Raw genomic sequence first — 23,899 nt, 5'->3', positions numbered from 1 at the left:
ATATTGTCTGTCAGACAGATTTCAAGTCAGAGAGGACATATGCTCTGGTTGAATGCAGGTTTACTACGGCCGGTGTGTCATAGTTGGGGTGTGTGGCTCCTGGCGGTCAGGAGAGAAGTCTGACTGTTTTAAAGTGTGAGCCCTTCATTTCAACTTTTCCCTACTTCTTCCTCTCTGTGCTTAACTACAAATCTGACTTTTCTAGGAAAGCTGAATAGCTTCCACACATAACACCAGCCAGCTGAGTGGAAAACTAATCCACAGCGTGTGTCAGCCATCTTGGCTCAGCTGACAGTGTTTTAAGCTTGTGCAGTGTTACGTCTCCACATGTATTTAAAGGAGACATTTGATTAATTCAGGCAAAACAACAGCACCGAGCCAACATGCAACAGTAAACAAGGTTCAGTACCATGTAGCTCTCGGTAACCATGGTTTCACTGTTGCTGACCCAGAGCTCATTAAAGGTCCCCCTTCTCAAGTCAAGAGGTGACAATAATGTGTTCGACACAAAACAGCCTCTCATACAAACCTCATCACTTCGTCTGCTCCCGTCAATTAAAACCAGCAGGCCGTCGGCATGGAAACTGAAAAAAAAAAACAACCAAAAATGATTTCAACAAGCAGTGCCTGTCATTTGACTGCTAGTTTCATTTGAGTTCTTTTGTACGCCGTGCTTTGCTGTACATTTTATATTCAAACGCTTACATGGTTATGTGACACATTTCAGCTTAGGGGTTGGTGCTGCTCAGTACGGAGAACATCACCAGTCCCGGCCAGTGCAGATGGGCGGCAGGGCCTGAGGTGACAAGCCATAACACAAGCCACAGAGCTGAAGTAGATCTAGAGGAAACACTGACTGCCTGTGAGAAAAGATAAAGTTCAGTGGATTCAAGGTTCAGGGTGAAAAATAACAAAAGCAGCTGAAAATATGGTTGTAAGACTCCACAAAAGGTACAAAAATTCCTAACAACAACTAAATGACAACTTTATTATAAATGACAGTTGTTTTTATCCACCATTTGCAAAAAAAAAAAAAACCTGCTAAATGGGAATTAACATATAACTGATCATCACAATATTACCACTTTAATATTGTGTTGTCATCAAACTTGTTGCATACTAGTCCCATTTCATCATCATGTTGTGATGGGTGAAGCATCAGACCAGACACATGACTGAGCTCTTAGTTTAGCTTTAAGGAGAACAGCTGCTGCTTAGTATCAGTCAGTTGTATTATATTCAGCTAATACTCAGTTCCACATCATCTACCATCAATTAGTCATCAGTCACAAGTCAATTTAATGACCTACATAACCAAAACATATTGCTTATATTGTCTTACCTTTTGGGATCATCTCATCATCATCAACTAGTATTTTCACATATCCGACACCATTTCATTATCGACTTATTAGTTAACCATTCATGAACTAATTCTAATGTCATTCTACTCAGGATTGTATGTACCTTACAGTTGAGTGTTACGACCATGTCAGTCTGCCTAGCTCGGCCTTCTGTGCAGTGTCTCCAGTGTAGATGAAGTCACCACTGGATCCTCCTGTTGGTTCACAACACTGAGCTGGAGGTGCTGAAAACAGTAAGATATAGTAGGTCATGTCTGTGAGAGTTCCCTCTAGATCCTCCTTCACTCTGCGCTACAAACCAAGTGCTGTTCTGAACACTGTTTGCACTGTTAGCAGAGGAGGGGGAAAAAAAACCAAACCATGTCTCTGGACGACTCTGTTAAGATGCATATTAATCACAGCTGCTTCATGACTGTGATTGGTGGCTTCATGTTCCGTGTTACGTGTTGTGAGCACTTCAAACAGTTTGGAGCCGGTGGTGATTCCTGCTTGTTTGGCCGAGCAGCTGCAGTTGATCAGGTCTCTAGCTGGAGGCTGTGTGAGGAACAAAGGGACTGTCGGATATCTGAACAGCCGAGTTCTGGGGAGTTGTTTTCATAGAGGGCTCTTTTCTATAAACTATTAATGTGACTCAACACTCGACCCTACTGCTGCTGTTGCCTGAAAACCTTCTAACTCCAATTTGTCCTTCCTTTTTTTGCTGTTTTCTTACTTGAATTGCAACGAGTTTCTTTTTACTGGCCCTTCAAACCTCTCTGTAACTCAGCCTCGCAGCAGCTGGAAAACTTTTCTTAGTTACTGAAAATCCGATTTTGTAGAGTTTTCCTGTGACAGTGACGCCATATTGATTCTTCTCTGTATCTGTGGGTATGTTGCTTCTGCACACCGTTTACTCCATGTGCCGAAGACAGTTTGTAATGAACGAAAGAGTTGTTTCTCAGAGAACATTTTAATGCAGTCTCATATTTTAAGGATTTTTTTTTTCTCATAATTTTTCAGATATTATAGTAAAGGACTGCTTTGCTTGCTTCCAGATATATATCCCTTACATCAGAGAGAGCATAGGCATGAACAGCTTTCATCAGTTATTGCATGACTACAGTCCGCTCAGAGTGCAGTCCCCTCCACATTAGATGAACATCATCAGGTCATTATGATCTTTGCATAACACTAAATCTTGATCTGATCTTCATTAGTCTGTTATTTTATTTCAGACTGGAACACCTCATCAGTGTGCATTATTATGTACCATGTTTCTGCACAACGCATTAAAGGTCACAGTGTTTCCTGTCCAACTTAACCTGATGCCTGAAAATCAATGAGAAACATGCAACACTGCACAGCTCTCTGTCCCTGTGACAGAGGGTGGATGAGGAAGAGTCTGGCTGTGTCGGCTCTGATGTGTTCCAGACGGGGACTGACTGACATTCACCTGGGCCTCTGATGTTCACTGTGGAAAGGGCTGCTGATCTGGACCGGATGTAGTTTGTAGCAGCTTTAACAAGAGCTTTAAGTACTTTTTTCCTTTGGATGTTTTCAGCTGAAGCAAATGTCAATAGTCAACATTTATTTGCATGATGTAAACTGTTCCTATTAAAGAACATTTAGACAGGGACAGGAAATGATGACTGTGGTATAGTAAGGTCAGAGGTCAAGTTTAAGGTTGGACTTTCTGTTCCTGTTTGAATGTATCATAATTTGAGTGACGGCTTCCTGAACCAGTGTTTCTGATCTAATGTTGTTCATCTGCTGTGGGGGATATTAACATCTTTGATAATATGTCATTATAACCATATTTAGCCATTGCTATCAGCTAATGCTGATGAAGTCATTACTGGAAATGAGTATGTTTCTCTATGCAAAAATATACCATTAATAAACAAGCTATACCACAACTCAGCCCACAGACCTCCTGTTTGTTCATTTCATTTCTCTCAGCTCACATCATGACGGGACTCTCATGAGGTTTTCAGATACAATACATTCATTAGAACACTGCAGGGGGTCGTGTGTTTCAGGTACAGGCGAGACATGCGATATGAGCCAGCCACAGCAGGCCTGCACGATACGCACAAAAAAACTAAACATACTGTGATTATTTTGGTAGAAACAGTAACATGCAGTGGTTGCTAATGCATTTAATTTTCACTGAAGAAATAAGCAAAACTAAAGTTGACCAGATGAAGGGGGGGGAAATTAAGTGACAAGATATGAGAAAGACAGAAAGAAACTGTGTTTGACTGTGTATGATGGTAAAGGGGGTTTAGATGGTTCATGATATTTAAAAGCAGAACCACATAAGACTGATTAAGTTGGTCTTGAAATGAGGAACTTTACTACCTCCGTAAAGAAAGAAAACACTGCACTGACTCAGTAGAATTATTTTAATTTTTATGTGAAGCTAAAATCATTTGAGCAAATACACTGTAGATAGTGTTCACACAAACTGTCCATTGTTACAGGCATCCTCTCAAAATCATCTACAGAAGCCTCCATAATGTGTAAGTCCTTAAGATCCAAGTCAAATCATTCAGAGTTCATATTCCAGAGTGTATTTGCATATAGTTCACATTCATTATGTGACCCAGTTCCCTTCAATGTTTGGGATGTTTACAGGCGTCTCACTGTTTTTTCAGTGCATAAGATAGTTGCCAGAATTGCCTCTAGGCGTTCACACACTTGGGTGTGTGCTTTAACATGCAAAGAGAGTTTTGCTTATGAAAGTCAAAGAAGCTGTTGTGGGCTTAAGATAAGAAAACAACCGTGACAAAAATCACCAAAACAACCAGGGGGTAGACCTCTATTACTGATGACAGAGGAATCAGAACCAGAATCTACAAAATCCCCAATCCTTTGTCCAACAGATGGAAACAGGGGTGGTGTGTGTTTGTCTCTGTGACTAGTGTCCACAGAGGCCACAACCGCCAGTCAACCAACAGGGTGTGTTATTAGTCACTGACTGTGATGGGGGAACCCAGGACAGAGATGCAGGTGAGGTCAGGTAAGGTAAGTGACAGCAAGGACAGGTGAGCATCCTTTGACTTATCCTCACAAAGCTTCATTAGAGTCCAAAGTTTAAATCAAATTTTCAATCAATCAATTCTCTCTAACACAAGCAGCAGACTGATCAGTTCATTTGTCCTCCTTTTTTTAAGTATATATTTTGGGCTTTTTATTGCCTTTTAATGGATAGCACAGTGGAGAGAGAGACAAGAAATGGGGAGGCAGAGAGGGGGGATAACATGCAGGAAAGGGCTGCCCAATGCGGGATTCGAACTGGGACCTCAACATGGGGCGGCAGCTCTACCAAGTGAGCTAAACACCACCCCTGATCAGTTCATTTCTGTTGCACCATGTCATAATAAAGCTTGACTTGATATCATTTTTTGTTTTTTAATGGACATTTGAGCATTATATTTACCAGAAATCATTGTGCATTCATTTAAATTGTTTATGGGAAGAAAGGTTTTTTTTTTGTACATTTAATTTTCATATTTGATTCAAGTTCACGTTCCCAGACTTTATGTTCAGTTTTAACATGTTGAATAGGCAGCATGTTTTTAACCACCCCCTCATTTCAGGCCTGCATAATGTGTGAGACAATGAGTTCACAGGTGTTTGTGATCGCACAGGTGTGTTGCATTGCTTCATTAATGTAGTGCAGGGATAATATCCTCAGGCTGAGTGAATAATGTAACTATGATAGGTATGCAGAGGAAAATGAGATTCAATGCTACCTATTTAATGTTGAACAATTATTATTGTATCGTATCGTCATGATCATCATCATTATTACGCCGCCCTCTGTGTGCAGTCGATAAAGGTAAAACACGTGTCTCCTCCCGGCCACCAGGGGGCGCCACCTCCGCAGGAACAACCCAGTTCCTGATCCGTTTCCAGGGCGATGATGCCGTTGGCGGCTGAAAAGCGCCAAATCTAAAACAGTGAGAGGACGGTGGTGGAGAAGTCAGCAGCTGTTAGCTGCCTCTGTCCGTCTGAGTTTTTAAGTTTATCCGGCTCTTAAACGCACGAGTGTCTGACCTGAGACCAGCGGAGTTTATGAACAACAACATGGAGGAGCTGTTCAGCAAAGTGCTGCAGGTGAACGTGCGCTGCAGGGACTGCGACGACAGGTGAGGTTAGCTGCTGCTACACTACAACACACTACAACACAACACCACACTACACTACAACACAACACAACACACTACAACACATGATGACAGGAGAGGTTAGCTGCTGCTACACTACAACACACTACAACACTACACCACACTACACTACACTACACTACAACACATGATGACAGGTGAGGTTAGCTGCTGCTACACAACACTACACTACACTACAACACACTACAACACATGATGACAGGAGAGGTTAGCTGCTGCTACACTACAACACACTACAACACTACACCACACTACACTACACTACAACACATGATGACAGGTGAGGTTAGCTGCTGCTACACTACAACACACTACAACACTACACCACACTACACTACACTACACTACAACACATGATGACAGGTGAGGTTAGCTGCTGCTACACAACACTACACTACACTACAACACACTACAACACATGATGACAGGAGAGGTTAGCTGCTGCTACACTACAACACACTACAACACTACACCACACTACACTACACTACAACACATGATGACAGGTGAGGTTAGCTGCTGCTACACTACACTACACTACACTACAACACACTACAACACATGATGACAGGTGAGGTTAGCTGCTGCTACACTACACTACACTACACTACACTACACTACAACACATGATGACAGGAGAGGTTAGCTGCTGCTACACTACACTACACTACACTACAACACACTACAACACATGATGACAGGTGAGGTTAGCTGCTGCTACACTACACTACACTACACTACAACACACTACAACACATGATGACAGGAGAGGTTAGCTGCTGCTACACTACAACACACTACAACACTACACCACACTACACTACACTACACTACACTACAACACATGATGACAGGTGAGGTTAGCTGCTGCTACACAACACTACACTACACTACAACACACTACAACACATGATGACAGGAGAGGTTAGCTGCTGCTACACTACAACACACTACAACACTACACCACACTACACTACACTACAACACATGATGACAGGTGAGGTTAGCTGCTGCTACACTACACTACACTACACTACAACACACTACAACACATGATGACAGGAGAGGTTAGCTGCTGCTACACTACACTACACTACAACACACTACAACACATGATGACAGGAGAGGTTAGCTGCTGCTACACTACAACACACTACAACACTACACCACACTACACTACAACACACTACAACACATGATGACAGGAGAGGTTAGCTGCTGCTACACTACAACACACTACAACACAACACTACACTACACTACAACACAACACAACACAACACAACACATGATGACAGGAGAGGACGGGCTCAGTGTTTATGTTGTTATGTGTGTTGCCACAGATTTGCCTGGGTAGTATTATCTGACCAGTCACCTAGCATTGGTATACCTTAAATACAACCTGAATAAACTTTATTTATACAACACTATTCCTACCAGAGATGTAGAAGTGTTGTATGTAAACAATAGAAAGAACGGTAGATGGTAAAATGTTAACAGAGAGTAGTATGAATCAGAATGAGCCAAGTTACATAAATAACTTCAGTTTAAAAATAATCACTGATCATCTCCTCCAGGTCTTGGCATAGCTTTCTGTAGTTTAAAAACAAAATCTGCGTTTTGTATTTCCTTGTGTTTTAAACGGTGTGCGTTGAAAAGCCTGGCAGAGGATCCAGGAGCTTGTGGGGGATTATAACATGACAGTGAAAAGCTAAAGGACTGTACCATCATGTGTAGCCTACTACACACTGGGAGCAGCACAGTGAAGTCTTTCACTTGACTGAGAGCATTAAACACACCAGTGCAGTAACCTCTCTGTCTGCAACATAGTGTTTTATTCATTTCACCAACTCCAGTACTCATGTGAGCATAATCCTGGTCAGTTAGTGTAATAACTGTGCCAGTCCAGATGTGCTGTTTGAAGACAGGTTTTTATGTTTGATGGTTTCATTTTGCAGAAAAGCAAATATTCGGGTCACCATCGTGCTTCAGCTGACAACAAGTCCGGTCCACAAGAGGGTGAGTAGAGAAATATTTTGAATAATAACTCAATGTTCAACAGAGTATATATATCGCATACACACATACCAGTATGTGCATTAAAAAACATACGTAATCAATCAAAATGTTTTGGCTTGACTTGTAGGGAGTCTCCATATTGTTTTTTATTTTTACAGTCACTGATCTGAACAAATGAACACACTGTTGTGTTGCTCTGTTTACAGATATTCAGCTTTTGTATGTAACAGTTACAAGTTTGGTTCTTTAGGAAGTGATAAGCAGAATTTGCCTCTACCCTGTACTTGGCTCTTTGGGCTTCTTTGGTTATAATTTGGAACTGAGTTTTGGTTCCCAACCAAAATTACTTACACTCACTCTTAAAGAAGTAATTTACCCAAAGACAGACTTACTGATTAGTTGTTTCTATGTACTTTAGGATCTGCTGGTCAGACTAACAGATGATCTAGATCCATATTTTCTCTTCAACCTGTCAATATCAGAAGAAGATTTCCAAAGGTAAGTGGGCGATAATATGATTACACTATGTACCAATAGATAAACACTTCATCAATAAGGAAATTATTCAACTGTGGTACACACTCACTGTAATGCACAGTGCACACTAGTTATTGAGCTGCCCTAAACTCTAAAAAAGAAGTGCACTGATGTGGCAGCTTTCAGGTCCATTCCTCCATTAAACATCAATATATTAATAACACTAATATTTTTCAAATATACCAGTTTAGAAATGTAATTAACTGCATTAGATTTGGAGCAATCCCACTGACATCCAAGCAAAATTTGTATCATAACTGAAATATCTCTGAGTGAATCCATATGAGTGGTGAGGAAGATTAACCAGTCATGCAGTTATGAGTGCAGTTATGAGTGCAGTCAAGACCACAGTTGTTTTCACTACCGTAGTTTGGACCTTATTGGCCTGCCCTTATACAATATGTTACATTGTTTAGTGTTTAAGTGAAGGATGTTGAGAGCAAGCTTTCTTTCTTTCTTTCTTTTCTTCTCTCTCTCTCTCCCTCTCTCTCTGTCCTGTGAACAGTCTGAAAGTCCAGCAGGGGCTGCTCATAGACTTTGCATCGTTTCCTCAGAAGTTCATTGACCTCCTCAATCTGTGCTACTCTGAGCAAGAGTCAGACAATCCAAGGTACAAAGCTCCACACAACATCATATCATTCAACTTAATGATATCAGGTTGGCATAATACTGTATTTATATTTGTATCAATTCTAATCATTCTAGTTTTTTTTCCTACACTTTGAGATTTAGACAACATTACAGTTACATTCAACTTGCCGCATTAAGTTTAATGTGTGGGGAAAATGTCGGAGACCTTTCATTATGACCTCAACTAAAACAACTGCTCACAGGTTTCTGCTGCACCTGTCATGTCAGTCTCCGCTGCTGGAAGGCCCCGCCAACTTCAGTGTTGTAGAGACAAACGCATTCAAACACCTGAATCACTTGTCTTTACGACTTGCTCAAGGCTCAGACAAAGACATTAAGGACTATCTGGCAGTGTGTCTCTCATCTCTGAAGGTTTGCCCATCCACTCTTTATTTATTTATTTATTTATTTATTTATTTATTTTTATAAAGCTTTCATTCAAAATGAACTCTGCCTTCTGGACAAATTGAAAATGTATAAAGTTGTTTTGTTTGATCAAAATACTCACAAGTGGTTTTATTACAGGAAATGGTTCACTTTCCACTGATTCTTGTACATTTCAGCCAGGATAGTTAAAACAGGTCAATGAATTGCATTGTTGTGCTTTTTATGTCAATGGCAAAAAAGATGATGGATAGGGGATAAAATTTCTTCTAACACAAAAATCTGTTGGAAAATCGAGCTCACAGTGTTGGTCTCAGCAGAATCATTAAAGATCCACTGTTTTTCACATAACATGTCAAACTAGAACCTGTTTGCTCCGTAAATGACATGTGACCCTGATCTTTCAGGTAGAGAAACAGGCCCTGGAGGGGAAGCTGAGGAAGACTGAGGATGACCTCACCAGGCAGCTGAGCTATGCTCAACAGGTGCTTTGTCTTTCACAATCACTATGTACGGCCACAATCAGGGCTGTCACTTCTCCTGAGGATCTTAGATAACAAATCCCAACAGGGCTGAGGGATAGTGAAAGATAACACATTATAGGAAAAACATTTAGAGGCTGCATTGCGTGCCCCGTGTTCTCGCATTATACGGATATATGCGGCTCTCGGCTGGATCTAATTTCGTCGGAACGATTTGTAATGACACCAAAGTTATCTGGGTGAGTAAATGATCGTATTTTATGCTAGAAATAAGGTCCAGAATGTAAAAAAACGGTAATTATCCTTTAAAAGGTCACATAGTCCAGTTCTGCTCTGTGGCGGGTATAGACACTCTGCTCAGACCCAGGTGATTCTGATCATGTAGACAAGAGCAAAAGGATCAAAGTGTCAGACACAAGGTTCATTCTGTTCAGTAGGAACAGTGACTGTAGTAATATCTGTTTAGATCTGTGGGGAAGATGCCAATAGATAGGGTCATATGTTGACAGCACATTTGAAAACTCTGATCCTCGTGCGTTAGTGCGATGTATAGGCAACCAGTCTGTCAGCAACAACAGACAGTCATAGTGAAGCCTACAGCGCATGAACCCCTCAATACAAAGTTCAAATGTGTAAATTCAGTACTATTGTCTGTATCATTTTAGTTTCACAAACATGAAATGAAAATCGACGATCACAAAAACTTGTGAAGTGATAAGAAGTGATAAGAAAGACATGACACACAGTCATTGTATTAGCATCTGTGTTTCTCTTATAGACTTTGTCTGAGAAGACCAAAGAGCTGGACAAACTGCGATCAGAGTGGACGAGTCAGAGCAGCTCTCTGTCCAGTCGTCACTCTCTGGAGTTACAGTCAGAGAGAGAAAAGACTTCAGAGGTAAAACACCTGATCACATGCCACATGATCACATCCTTTAAAATGTAAAGAAATAAGCCCCAGGAGTTGTCAGATGATTGTTTTGTGTATTTGTGTGATGACTCCCAGCTACAGAGCCGGCTGCAGATGCAGACCGAGCAGCTCCGTCAGGACCTGGAGAGTTCTCACAAGAAGAGCAGCCAGGAGCTCCACAGCAGGCTGACGGAGCTGGAGGTCTCGTGCAGAGAGCTGACCGAGAGGAAATACAAGAACGAGTCTGTCATCAGAGACCTGAAGATCAAACTAGTGGGAGCAGAGGAGGTGAGTGAAGGAGGAGGCTGGGAGAGCAACCACAGGGCCGGGATACGGGATGCAGATGCTGCTGGGTTCACACATCACACCTACGGCTAAAAGACATGCATGTCATCTCAACATACACTGGAGCCACGGGGTTTGGTTCAGTTGAGTGTTCAGTTTGAGTTATCTTTGACTCAAATTGAGGAAGCCAGCAACTTATCAGGCATCTGTTGGACAAACAGAACATACACTTTCCTCTTTACAGTAGATATGGAGGTGTGTCTGCTGACTGCTCCACTCTCTGGAACAGGTTATGTACAGTTGGGTTTTTAGCTGTTTGCTAAGGCCATCAACTCATACAAACTAATATCTCCTACATTCACTGACACACACGGTGAGGAGAGAAAGTCAGTGAACCTTTTGGATCTTCCTGCAATTATTTTTCTTTAGATTTGTGGGGCTGAACAACATCAGAATATTATTGAAATCACAGTTTGGTTCAATATCAAAATCACATGAGCTGCAGTTTTTCTGATAAATATAACATGTGTCACAATAAACCATAAAGAAGCACTGACACTACAGAGAGGCTCCAGGGTGTAAAACCGATTCCTCAGACATAAAGGAACATGTATCTTAGTGTATTTGTGTGAACATATGAGGTTCCCCTATGTGTCTCAGTGTATGTGTGTAATGTCTGTGTGTAGGACTGCCAGCGTTCGAAGCAGCAGGTCCTGTCTCTGAGGAGGGAGAACAGCGCTCTGGACACGGAGGTCCATGAGAAGGAGCGTGTGGTGAACCAGCTGCAGATGAGGGCGGCTGTTCTGGACCAGGAGATCAAAGACAAGGATCAGCTGATGCGTCGCACCAAAGAGGTGCTGGAGGCCACACAGCAGCAGAAGGTGAGAGCTTCAGCTGGACACGTGTCACCAGCTGAACAGCTTCTTGGTTAGACTTCAGTCTTAAGCCGTACGCTGGTGCATCTTGAAATGAAGGCATCAGTTCTTCAACATCTTTTTGGGTTAGGGTCAGGGCGTTTTGGTGTTACCACATGCAGAGTGTTTCCATAGTGATGAGTGGCTTCAATTACTCTACATGTACATGTGCGGTGAGTTCAAGGCTGTCCAGAAAGTTTTAAAATGCCAGAGCTGTGAATTATCCTTAGCTCATTTAGTTTATTTCTTTAAGTTGCAGACTAATTAATGCCAGACTTAATGTCCTTATTGACGAGCTGCCAGATCAGTAGATTTACTGATGATGTCTTCTTTTGATTTGTACCGGAAAAAAATGATTTTAAAGATTGCCATGCTCAGTGGAAATGTAATGACGGTGAGAGCCACAGGCAGGGTATGAAAATCAGAGTGTAACCTGCAGGTTCTTTGTTCTGCAGGAATCCGTGGAGGAAAACGCCGAGAGTAAAGAACTTCAGATTAAAAAACTTGAAGCGACTGTGAAATCACTGTCTGAGGAGCTGATCAAGGTTTGAGAAGCTGCTACAACTCAACTCCAACACTTAACTGCAATATACACATCAGGGCAGGCCACATTACATTTAACCTCAGTTATAGTTACTGAGTGACATCCATCTCTCTGGTCCATATACATCTGAGATGGGACCAACACTCAGTTTCTGTGGTCCTGGTTAGAGAGCTGCTGGTTGCACATTAAGCTGTCGTATGTGGGTTGGACAAAATAGAAACACCTTGACCGCTGCTTAAAGTTTGATCGCTCTCAGTCCAGTCGCTTACCTCCTGTGTATTTCTTTTTATCATTCTAGGCTAACGGTATCATTAAAAAGCTGCAGGGGGAGGTGCGAGGCCTCGTTGGAAAGATAAAAGTCAAAAACACTGTGACAGTGTCTCAGGAGAAGGTTCTCCAGGAAACATCAGACAAACTGCAGAAGGTTGAGAAGGAGCTGCAGAGCAGTCAGCAGCAGCTCAGCACCAAGGAGGAGGAGGTACGTCCACAAACCAGACACACTGTAGACATACTGTATTTATAAGTCTCAAGCTCTTTCATGATCTTTCTAATTAAAAAGGGAATTTAATGACATGAACTTGATAACAATGTGATTTGTATTGTGCAGGTTTCAAAGTTGAAGGAGCAGCTGGAGATGACGGTTCAGAAGCTAAACGAAAGCAGAGAAGTGTTAAAAACAAACGAGAACGGTGAGGACACAGGTCTCATTCATTTCAATAGTAAATGGACTAACTACAGTTTTGTTGGAGGAGCCAGTGAATCTTTGACTCACAGAGACTTTAAAGCTTTGAATTCAAGCTCACTAGTGTTAATTTTGTTAATGAAATACAGTGCTGACTGTGATTATATCAATATTCATATGATGTAAAAAATTAAAATCAAATCAGCCAAGTAAAATGCTGAAACATTTCTTTAGGCTGTGTAGTTTTAAACCCACCGTCCACATTCACCCAACTCTGGTAACATACGTATTAGTGAACACAGAGACCACACTAGAGCTGAATGAATAAAAGATGATGTCAGAACCCTTTGACCTTTGTGTCAGAGATAATGAACATCTGACAATAATAAGAAACACATAGTTAATAGTATTACATTTCAAGGAAGGAAACACATTTACAACAGTTCAATTTTTTGACTGTAATTTTTGTATTTTTTTTTAATCCTTTCTATAAACATATATCTTTGGATGGATTAATATTTTATTTGCGTATTATTTTTAGAATGCTTGTTATAATTTTCACCCATAAGAACATGCTGATTTATGATGCATTCAGGGAATAAGTTCATTTATTTAGTGTATTTTGTGGATGGGACCGTTTCTGTGGCAACAAATAAACCCCCTTGTCACTAGATGGAGGAGACAGTTTGAAGACACTACGCTGATGATAGCGTAGAGTCTGAGAGTGTGAGGATCAAAGCGTTGTCTGTTTTTAACACCCGTCCTCTCTTGTATTTCTCTGTCCCCACAGTCATTAGTTGGCTGAACAAGCAGCTGAATGAGAAGCAGCTGAGCAGAACCCCACAGTCCGCTGAGCCTGTGGACAATCCCTCACTTTTATCTACAACCACAGGACTGAGGGTAGGAGACACGTCCCGACTCTGCTCAGCTTTATTAAGACTAACTCACTTCACGTTATCTCCTCCACTCACACACCGCCCCATTACCATACACCACACGTAGAATACAAATTCAAACTGGTCATTGAAGTGTGTGTTTGTGTGTGTTTAAGTGACACCAGTAACACATGTGTCTGTACTGTACCAGGCACAGTTTTATCCTCAGACAGTCAAACCTGCCGTGTCTCCTGTGTCGGCTGCTGATGTCACGCCTGCTGAGCTGCGGACAGTGCAGCGAACAGCGCAGTCGACCGTCAAACCAACGTGAGTTTGGTTGAAGTTCATTCTTTGTTTCCACAGTTAATACTAGTGTGTGGTCATGCACTCAGTTTGAGAATATGTAACATCTAACTAATTTTCTTATTCTGAAATATCTTGGATTCAAACTTAGCTTTATTTTCATTGTGGAATAGTTCTGTTTGGCTGTAAGTCAGAGAATATACAATATGTGGTATCTCCTCGTCCTCAGTGGAGACTATGCAGGTCTGGATTCTAAGTACTTCGAGAGAAGAGATGACAGCATCCCGATCTACGGCCTGTCGTCTAATCTGCTTCACAGAGGTAAATATGTCAGATCTGCGAACTAGTGCATAGTTTCATTTGGCCGCTGCAGCGGTTATTGCTGCAAGACTCGTAATGTTTTAGTGTGTGAAGACACAGGCTGAAGTCAGGTAATGTCAGAGATTATTCCATAGATAAGTTAGAGCCACAGACTGCACATCTTTAAATCAGACTTATGGGGCTGAGAGAGGAATAAACACAGAAACAAACGAATGGGATGGGTGTTCTTGTCAGGAGTGATAACATGTCTGTCAGACTGGAGCAGCTGGAAATGTCCTTGAAAAGTCCTGAAAACTAATTTCAAGAAAAGAATGGGAACTCTGAGTATGTCTGTTGCCATGGAGAACATGGAATATGTCTCCATACTGTAATAATAAGTAAAAGTTCACAGTCGTCTCTCTGCTGTAACCTGATGCCTCCTACTTTGTGTATGTTGTAACACTGTTTGTGGTCAATATTTAGTTTTTTGTTTGACGATCACTGTGATCAAATGTACATGTCAAACATCTATATAATAACAGATACCAGAGCAAACAGACTGAACAGTGTGACTGTACTAGATGGGCTTAGTCTTTGTCCTCGTGCAAATCCAGTCTGTGACCCTTTGCTGATTTTTCTCTCAGTATGACTGTAATAAAGGCAAAAGCTGGTTTAAAAAAAACTGGTAGGTGACCAAATGGAACAGACATGAATTAGGTTCTTAGTGTTTTTTAATATATGATTTCTCTCTTCAGAGTTCGCCCAGAGAACAAAGCCTCCAGTACCTTCTGCTTACTTCTCTGCATGAAGCAGAAACGGACAGAGACACTTTGATTTCAGCCTCAGGTGGAAGAAAAACCATCAACACCTCACTTTCTGCTTCATGTCTTCAGCTCCTGTACAAACTGTACCTTACTTTTAGTGCTACATACACTTGTTAATATGTAGCTATTGTTGTTATTTTAATATTTAAAATTTTTAATTTATGTTCTAACAGTCTGCATGTCTGTCTCTAATGTTGTGCTTCAGGGAAATATTGTTGACCGAAGCAGATTCCTGTGATCATGGAGAATGTTTTTTTTCCAATCCTCATATTGTCATTGTTGTCTGTTTTCTGTTGTATTTAGTTGTGAACTGCAGTCCTTAATAAACTTTATTCTCATTAGTGATGACTTGTTTGTACAGTTTTCATTTATAAAATCTAATTATATTATAAAAATGTGCACAACAGAAACGTTAGCTGTGTCCACTGCTGATTAAAGGTTATCTTACCGTTATTTAAAACTGCCATTAAAGGGATAGTTCACCCAAAATTCAAATTGCACTCATCTACTCACCCTCATGTCGACTAAGGGCTGGGAGAAGTTTCAGAGTTATCCGTGGCTTCTCTGAGTTACAGGGGGTCTCGGCGTAGCAGTACATGTCCATATAACGGTTGCAAATGGATACCACTTTTATTCGTAACAATAAGACGCACCAAAAAACATCCAAATACCTCCATGCTTTGTATTGAAGCCCCGAAATGTGAAAATTTTCCTTTGACTACAGTCACAGCCTCTCTATAAATAATTTAAAGAAGGCAGATGTTAATGTTTTCAAATTCTTCAGTTGATAGTATCTTTTGATTTAGTAAAAGAGAAAAGAGTCTATAATTATTTACTGCACATTATATTTTCCATGAACATGAACAAAGTACGTTGTTTTTAAACAGCACTAACAGGTCGCCGTCTTCACAACTTTTAAAGTCAAGAAACAGTGAACAAAAGCAAACCCCACAGGGCGTCATGTTTTTATGTCCCCGCTCGTGTGTTGTGTTGTTTTTGCAGTGCATTCACATATTCACAGGCGAAGTGAGTTTTTTTGGTGCACACGTACACATGTTTTCTTGAGCTGCAGTGCGTTGGCCTCTGTAAGAACTGTCTAATGTCTGCGCTCATGTGACAGGTCAGTGGAAGAAGTTCATGTGACAGAAAGTTGAAACCATGACGATTTATTTCCCATGTTCATGTGAACATATCTTACATACATCAGAGTGTGAGTGAGTGGTCCTCTCGGCAGTGACAGCCATGGCTCCTTTGAACTGACTGTAGGTTTTAGGACGGGATCTGTCTCGGTTCAGGGTGGCGTTCAGGAAGAGGCCAGGGGCAAATGGGGTGGACCTTTGGGTCGATATCGACCAGGTTCCCACGGCAGACATGGTGAGGTGGGGGGATTCCAACATGGGGAGGGGGCCTGTGACCTTGAGCATGTGGCAGAGGTCCTCCAGCACCAGCATGGGGAGGGGGCCTACGGCCGTGAGTATGTGGTAGAAGTCCTCCAGCACCAGCGTGGGGAGGGGGCCCATGGCCGTGAGCATGTGGTAGAAGTCCTCCAGCACCAGCGTGGGGAGGGGGCCCATGGCCGTGAGCATGTATTAGAAGTCCTCCAGCGCCAGCGTGGGGAGGGGGCCCATGGCCGTGAGCATGGTTGGGCCTGCATACGGGCTCCCGCTCACCAGGACCAAGGGCAGTGGTGTCCTGTTGAGAAAGAGAAACAGAGCTGCTGAAGTGTCTCTGCGGTGAACACAACCTCACAGCCATAGGCGCAGATAGCACTGTTGACGGGGGGGACATGTCCCCCCCAGACTTATAGTGACCCCCATCTGTCCCCCCCAAATTGATCAATAAACATTAAACGATTCAAGAAGGGGGAAGGCTGGAGCCTGGAGCAGATCCTTGCTGAGTTGGGAAGCAAGTGTGTTCGGTTGTACTCGTAAATCAGAGTTTTAAAGTCGGAAAAACATTTAAATCTAGCATCTACTATCATAAACGTTGGGGTTTTTGTTTCACTTAATTAACTGTCAATTTTTTCAATTTCAGTGTTGCATGGTGTCCCAGTTCGGAGGTTACGTTGTTTGAACCTTCGAGTTCTGACTTCCGTAATGCACCATCTCAACTCTGGGGTCCTAGGAGCTGGTAGCGGTAACCATAATGATCATATACAATGGTCTGAGCTGGTGATTTGTGAGAGAAGAGAAAACTAGAGAAGAAAGAAAATGGCTATAAGGTAGGCCTATTATACACAGCCTGGTCCCCCCCAGTTAAAAAATCCCATCTGCGCCCCTGCTCACAGCTCCAGGTCACAGAGTCTTTTATGACACTTTTACTGTTATTGGAAATGTAGAAGAAGAAGAAGCAGTGAAGCATGGACTAAATGAGACAAATATACTGTATTCACATGTTTGCAATGCAGACTCACCACTGGGGGGTAGAATTCACATTTAGTCTCCCCAATGTATTCATTGTCTTCTGGATAGGATGACTTGCAGAAGGCGTGATGCTTCAGAGAGAGAAGAGAGACACAATGAGGGAAAAGCAGAGACTGACACAGCGTGTGGACAGAAAACACAGTGTTACACTGGCACCACCCGTCAACAGGGGCAGCCCAGCTCTGATCCAGGCCTGAACAGCTTTATTGTACAGAACAAACACAGAGTCAACTAATTAGAAAACAGACGAAAACAATGAGATCATTACAACAAAGTCAGATCAACACAGAGATTTAAAAAAAAATGGGGGGGAATAATAACTTTCTGTTTAATGGTGAAACAGCCAAATACACCACACGGCACAAAGACTCACAGTGAAGCATCGCGAGGAGTTGTGCATTTTCTGGCACAAATTGGAAGTGTGAAACAAAGATAACAATTGCCAAAAAGTTGGCCATGGACAGTGACCCTTACAAAATGATGCTGTTTAGCATTATAAAGGCCTTAAGACTGGACTGCTTAGAAAAGTTTAGAGCCCCAGTGAGAGAGGAGATGTAAGAACTACCAGAGGTTTTTACTTCCTGAAACCACAAGTATATCTTATTGTAGTCCAACACTTTAAATAAAAGGCAGGAGAAGTGTGTTTATGTGTCTTCAGCTTTTGGAGGATTTTTTTTTCTAATTTCACACATAAAGCCAGCGTCATGATGTCACTGATGAAATCCTGAAGATATCAAGTTGCATATAGGATTAAAAAAAAAAAAAAAAGTCAGACTGTGTTTGTACTCACCGCTCTGTCAGGGCAGAGGGGTTTGCATGCCTCGGGGACGATCCTGGATCCCATTGGGCAGTGAGTCTCCACAAGGACAAATTCAGCATAGGAGAACTTCCCTGAAGGCCTCTTGTACTGAGAGACAAGAGGAGTTTAAACGACCTCACTGTATGACGAGACCTTAAACAATGTAAGACTACAGACACATCTTAAAAATAAAGACACAATTCTTTGCACGTGTGCGTGTGTAGAGTGAGATTGTCTGTACCCCACTTTGTATCTGTGCCACTTCCCGTAGGACGTAGTAGTGCTGGTTGGTGGTGTTCTGGTTGAATTTCTGCACAGCCTTATGCACAGAGCTGAGACCTTGTGCATTATTGAGTGGGACCAGGATGGGACAGTCTGGACAGAGCGCAAGTAACTCCTCGCTGTTTTGAACTTAACACACACACGCACACACACACACACACACACACAGATTTATTAGTATGAGAGAACTTTTTGAGGCTTTAACAGTCTGTTTTGCATATTAAAGATTACGGCCATTTAAAGACAGTCAAACACCATGGATGCTTGATGCTGCTACTGATCAGTATCATGTGATGAGTTTATTGTGATAACAAGATAATGATATAATGTGCAATGATAATAATACAATTGCTTTATAAAGTCTTGGATTAAAGTACCTACAGGTTGTGGTTGAGTCCTACAGACATTTGGAAGAAGTCTCATAACAGTGATCCCAGCCTAAAAAGAGGACCAGGGTCTTTGATAGATCTGCATATGTGTAACAGAAAAGAAACTTACCTGTGCGTGTGTCACACTTATATTCTTTGACTTTGGCACCAACAACATCTACAGTCATCATAACTGTGCAATTGGCCATCACCTCCTACACAGAAGCAGAGATATAGCAGATAGCAGAGATGTTACATCAGATAGCTAATATCCCCCACAGAAGGAAAACATGAAGGGCAGTGCGGCACACAGAGCTGATAAAGGGAACCGGTTTAAATAAATAGTGATTAAACATTTACCTGGGAATACTCGCCACGGAGCGTACACTCCTCATAGTGTTTGGGGTTGACGACATGGCACCATGTCTGCAGAAGTTTCAGCTGTAACTCAACGTCACAGTCTTCTTCCCTCTGGAGACAACAGAGAGGAACAGAGTGAATCACAATAAATGTCCCGACACATAATAAAAATGAAACACCCCCACTTACACAATCACACATCACAAAACAGTTAACAAGTTCAACAAAACTAGGAGACAGATACAGACATACAATCTATTCAGCCTGGAGTTAAATAAGTGAAACCAGCTGCTCAGGTGGAGCGAATACTGACTCAGTACTGACTGTGTCAGCGCCACCAAGGATGTAGCAGTAGGAAGAATGTCAAAAGGCAAAGTACTAATAAAAAAGGACAAAAGAAAGGATTGTCATACCTTCATGTTTTGCCTAATAAAGTTGACATTTAAAAGTTTCACCATTTGTTAAATATATTCAGAATTAGCACAACGTCAGATATCCCTAAATAAAGATGGCAGCTCACTTTAATACTAAATATTAGCCAATAAACAATAAAAACTAACATGAACCTCGTTTTTTTATTATAGATAACCAAACCATATAAACCACAATAACAAAAGAACATTTGAAACCAGAAAGTTGCACACTTGTGTTTGGACTGTCCTCTTGTATCTTTATCTGACCATGAGTTGTGTTTGTTCTCTGGAGCAGTGTTTGTGGCTCTTTCTGTCTGCTGCATGAAGATCAGTTCCACAGCCCCTGATTGCTCACATCCTTCAGTCTGTTTTCTGTCACTACAACAAACCAACTGCTTGTCACCTCAGCCAAGCCTCTGAATCAGTCACTGTGATTGGCTGTGACAGCGCCCACTGGATCCAACAGCGTCCAGATTCAGTGATGTGACTTGACATTAATTGATAAATATGTGTGAAAGCAGCAGAGCTCCAAACACTAAGACCATCCACATAATCTTAACTTTACATATTCAACACATTCAGTAATCATTGAGAAACGCTGCTTCTACAGTTTAACATGAAAGCAGATTGTCTGCTGCTTGTTATGACGCTCTAAAGACAATGTATATCACATAAGCCTGTTATTCAGAGCTGAGGAGTTTCCTCTACAGTAAGTAACAACTAACTGACTTTCAGCTGTAAGATAAATGTGCTAAACAAATAAAGATAATAATCCATCATGAGTTGCAGTGACAGGAAACCTATAGTCCTGTGTCTGGATCCAGTACCTTCTCCACTTTGGTGCCTTGGACCTCACTGAGTTGGAACTTGTATCCATGGTTGTGGTGCTCATTGATGTGGTGCACTGCCAGGCGTGCTGCTGCAGCGCTGTCATCCTCACTGCAGGTCACCGGCTCCAAAGCCGGAGCAGCAGCACAGAGCAGCACGGCCGAGGACAGCAGCAGCAGGACAGCTAAACTCTCCATGGTGCCGAGGAGAGAGACAGAGCAGAGTCCTGCAGCCGGGGGTGGGGGTTAAATAGATGGGGAACGGGTGGACAGAGTGGGAAGAAGAGAGGGCGGAGAGATAAAGAGACGGGAACGAGAACAAACACAGACTTTAACCAGAGCAGAGCAGCTGATTTTGAAATGTCCACTGACAAGTTCCGTCAGTTTATTCATAGCTGTCAAACGCCAGAGCTTTTACTGGCACCGTGCAAGCATTTCTACTGAAGCAAAGTTCAGTAGAAGAGCATTCGCAGGGCGCTGACCTCCACCAAGGTCAGTGTCAACAAGCATACACCAGATCTGTCTCCTGGAACGTTTTATAAAACACACAATAAACAAACTCTCAAACACACACACAGGAACAGAAGCATGGTGTCCTCGTCGGAGATAATTAAAGCACCAAGGCTCTAACTATGGGGTCTTAATTCTATATCATCATTACAGTGAATGTGAGTCACTTGTTCAGGAGATTGCAGGTCTGAAGCAATGTAGGTTCATGACAGAGAGACTCGTCATCACTTTATCAGTCTGCACTTTGGAAGCAGAGCAGTGGCTACAAAACTAACCAGGTTCAAGTTCAAACATCAGCAGCTGTGTGTAAACATGATACGTCACGTGATCTTGGCTCTGTTTACTAACACAAACACAAATCAGAACAATCTGGCTTCATCTAAAAAGAAAATCCAACACAGAGTCAAGGTTAGGAGCCCGAAAGATAAACACAAACAGTGACACAGTCGTGGGATGATAAACGGACCAGGCTCCCAGATTTATTGATTATCCCCGAGAGGACCACAGATCAACAGGATATGATTCAGGGTTTGCTCACATGTGGACTTTACATCTTCTTTTTATCTTTTTTGCTTTTCATGCCTTTTATTAGATAGAACAGTTGAGAGAGACAGGAAATGGGGAAGCGCCTGCTTAACCACCTGCGCCACTCGATGCCCTATTACATTTTATCTTTATTTTATTTTATCATAGCTATAACTAATTCGTTCATTCGTTCATTCGTTCATTCATTTATTCGTTCATTCATTTATTCATTCATTCATTCATTTGTTCATTCGTTCTTTCCCTCCCTGTGAGGTAGCTGTTACCAGTCGGACCCCAATCATTTCTCATTGCCCCTGGTATAGAGAATAATACACCTGCCCTTTAAAGTCCTCTCACTGCTGTGATCCTGCCTGTCTTTGCCCGTTCAGTCGTTTTTGCTAATAAAACCCTGCTCCAGTCACTAACCTACAGAAACCTTTGGTGCTTTGCTTTGAGCGTCTGTGTAATCTACGGTATTTGTCATTTGTATGACTCTGATACAGTCTGTGTGATCTAACCAGTATGTTGTGAAGCTGCCGTGAGGCTCTCTCAAGTCTCTGATGGACCAGACAGGGTCCTATATGAATCAGATCAGCTGTCCACACCAGTCACATCAGGCTCAAGTGTGACTCGTGCTCACACCAGTAAATATGAAACTCCAGAGGTGGATTCTCTCAGTCTGCAGTAGATCAGGATCAGGTCCTGCTGCATCAGCAGCTTCTCCTGAGCTCCAGCAGGTGGACACACACTTGGACATCATCCTGCACTGCACCACCCTGTACTGTTCATACAGCCGAGGATTCGACTTCAGTCTCATCACTCCATGTTTTTCAGTGTAAAGATGTTCTTTGATGACAGATGTGGCTTCCTCTGTGCTGTCCACGGTGGGACTCCCTGCTCTGTGTCCTAAAGCATCTGAATGGGGCCTCACACAGTGCTGGGTCATATGTAACATTTTCTATACAGATATCATTTATATTCTGTTTTCCTCACATCTGTTCCTATTTCCTGATTTACACTTCCTGCCATCATATGTGTCTCTCTCACCTGTGATAGAACACCATCATGACCTTCATGTGTACTTACCAAGTTTTTATTAATTGAAGATCCTGCTCACTGTGTTTGAGTTGAGTATTTTAAGTCCTCACCTTGTGAGAGTTCATTATCCTTTCCAGATGACTGAATCAACTATTCTTCATCCCAAATCCTGTGAGGTAATTGTTGTGAGTCCTGGTTCAGAACAGATGTTTCAGATGATGAGTGAATAGGCAGAAATCCTGGGTGGAGCAGAGGGAGAGGTGCTCCATACTTCAGAGGAGATAATAGTGGAAATCTCTATGTTGCTGGGTTCAGTGGAGGTAGAAATGAAACAGGCTCATTCTGTGTATTTTTCTCCTGGGTTTTGTTTTCTCATCCCTTGACATGCATCATCAGTTTTTACACAGTTCACCTCTACAGTGCCTGGACTGCAGTCCACTTAAATGACTCAGCTCATCAGCATCATCCTAAAGGTCTCCCTCTACACAGACACTCATCTGAAGAAAAGAAGAAAATCCATAACTGTTAGTTTGTAATGATGAAACATTGCAGAGACACCCCCCAGGATACAGTTGATGATGTGTAGATATGGTTACTGTCAGATTTCTTCACCATCCTCAACAATCAGGTAACTGTGTTAGAAATGGCTCATCTTTCTCTTCAACATAACAGCTGTGCAAAATGTTCACTTCACTCTGGCCACTTGGGGGCAGCAGAACAAGCCAAGACTCTGTCATAGCACAGCTGGTATAAGGTTGTAACACGTCTAACAAGAGTTTTTCACCCACCTGGTGGAAGTAGGCCCAGTGTTCAGTCTCCATCTCCACCAGTATATCTGACTCCTCAGCTAAATGCCCCACTGTGTGTTTTCACCAACAGCTGCTGCTGCTGGAAACAAGCAGAAGTTGTGATCTGTAAAACCAAAACAAGATGAGGGAGTTGAAATAGTCTGCAGAGTGGAGGTTCATGTGGAAAATCAGCTCCTGGACCTCTATCTCCAAGATCTGACCTGTTTTAGTTTATATTGTACTTATTCATTCTTCTTATTCGGGTCTTTTTTCTATGTCATGTAATAAACAAGATCTTTTAGTATTATTCTACTTTGGCTTCAACCATCAAAAAAAGGTCA

At 42.0% G+C, this 23,899-nt stretch overlaps 2 protein-coding genes across 2 annotated transcripts; one reads left to right on the top strand and one right to left on the bottom strand.

Moving 5' to 3' along the window:
- The first annotated feature begins 5,276 nt into the window (after positions 1 to 5,276).
- sass6 (SAS-6 centriolar assembly protein) lies at positions 5,277 to 15,565 on the top strand. The gene is made up of 16 exons (XM_085773354.1): positions 5,277 to 5,497; positions 7,495 to 7,555; positions 7,974 to 8,053; positions 8,598 to 8,702; positions 8,926 to 9,094; positions 9,514 to 9,591; positions 10,367 to 10,486; positions 10,595 to 10,786; positions 11,470 to 11,664; positions 12,153 to 12,242; positions 12,540 to 12,719; positions 12,849 to 12,930; positions 13,714 to 13,823; positions 14,010 to 14,125; positions 14,331 to 14,422; positions 15,157 to 15,565. The coding sequence occupies exons 1-16, from the start codon at positions 5,424 to 5,426 to the stop codon at positions 15,207 to 15,209; spliced, it is 1,797 nt and encodes a 598-aa protein (XP_085629480.1). The 5' UTR covers positions 5,277 to 5,423; the 3' UTR covers positions 15,210 to 15,565.
- An 810-nt stretch (positions 15,566 to 16,375) lies between these two features.
- Positions 16,376 to 20,916, bottom strand: ahsg1 (alpha-2-HS-glycoprotein 1). The gene is made up of 7 exons (XM_085773349.1): positions 20,698 to 20,916; positions 19,458 to 19,568; positions 19,228 to 19,312; positions 18,689 to 18,858; positions 18,439 to 18,555; positions 17,639 to 17,719; positions 16,376 to 16,917 (listed from the first exon to the last, which is right to left on the bottom strand). Exons 1-7 carry the CDS (start codon positions 20,893 to 20,895, stop codon positions 16,495 to 16,497), a joined length of 1,185 nt encoding a protein of 394 aa, XP_085629475.1. The 5' UTR covers positions 20,896 to 20,916; the 3' UTR covers positions 16,376 to 16,494.
- Positions 20,917 to 23,899: the final 2,983 nt, after the last annotated feature.

This window comes from Trachurus japonicus, chromosome 4 (genome assembly GCF_045865225.1).
Source record: "Trachurus japonicus isolate A0001 chromosome 4, Traja_1.0".
In the NCBI taxonomy this organism is placed as follows: domain Eukaryota; kingdom Metazoa; phylum Chordata; class Actinopteri; order Carangiformes; family Carangidae; genus Trachurus; species Trachurus japonicus.
The sequence above is the reverse complement of the archived record's forward strand: the minus strand, read 5'-3'. Positions and strand labels throughout refer to the sequence as shown.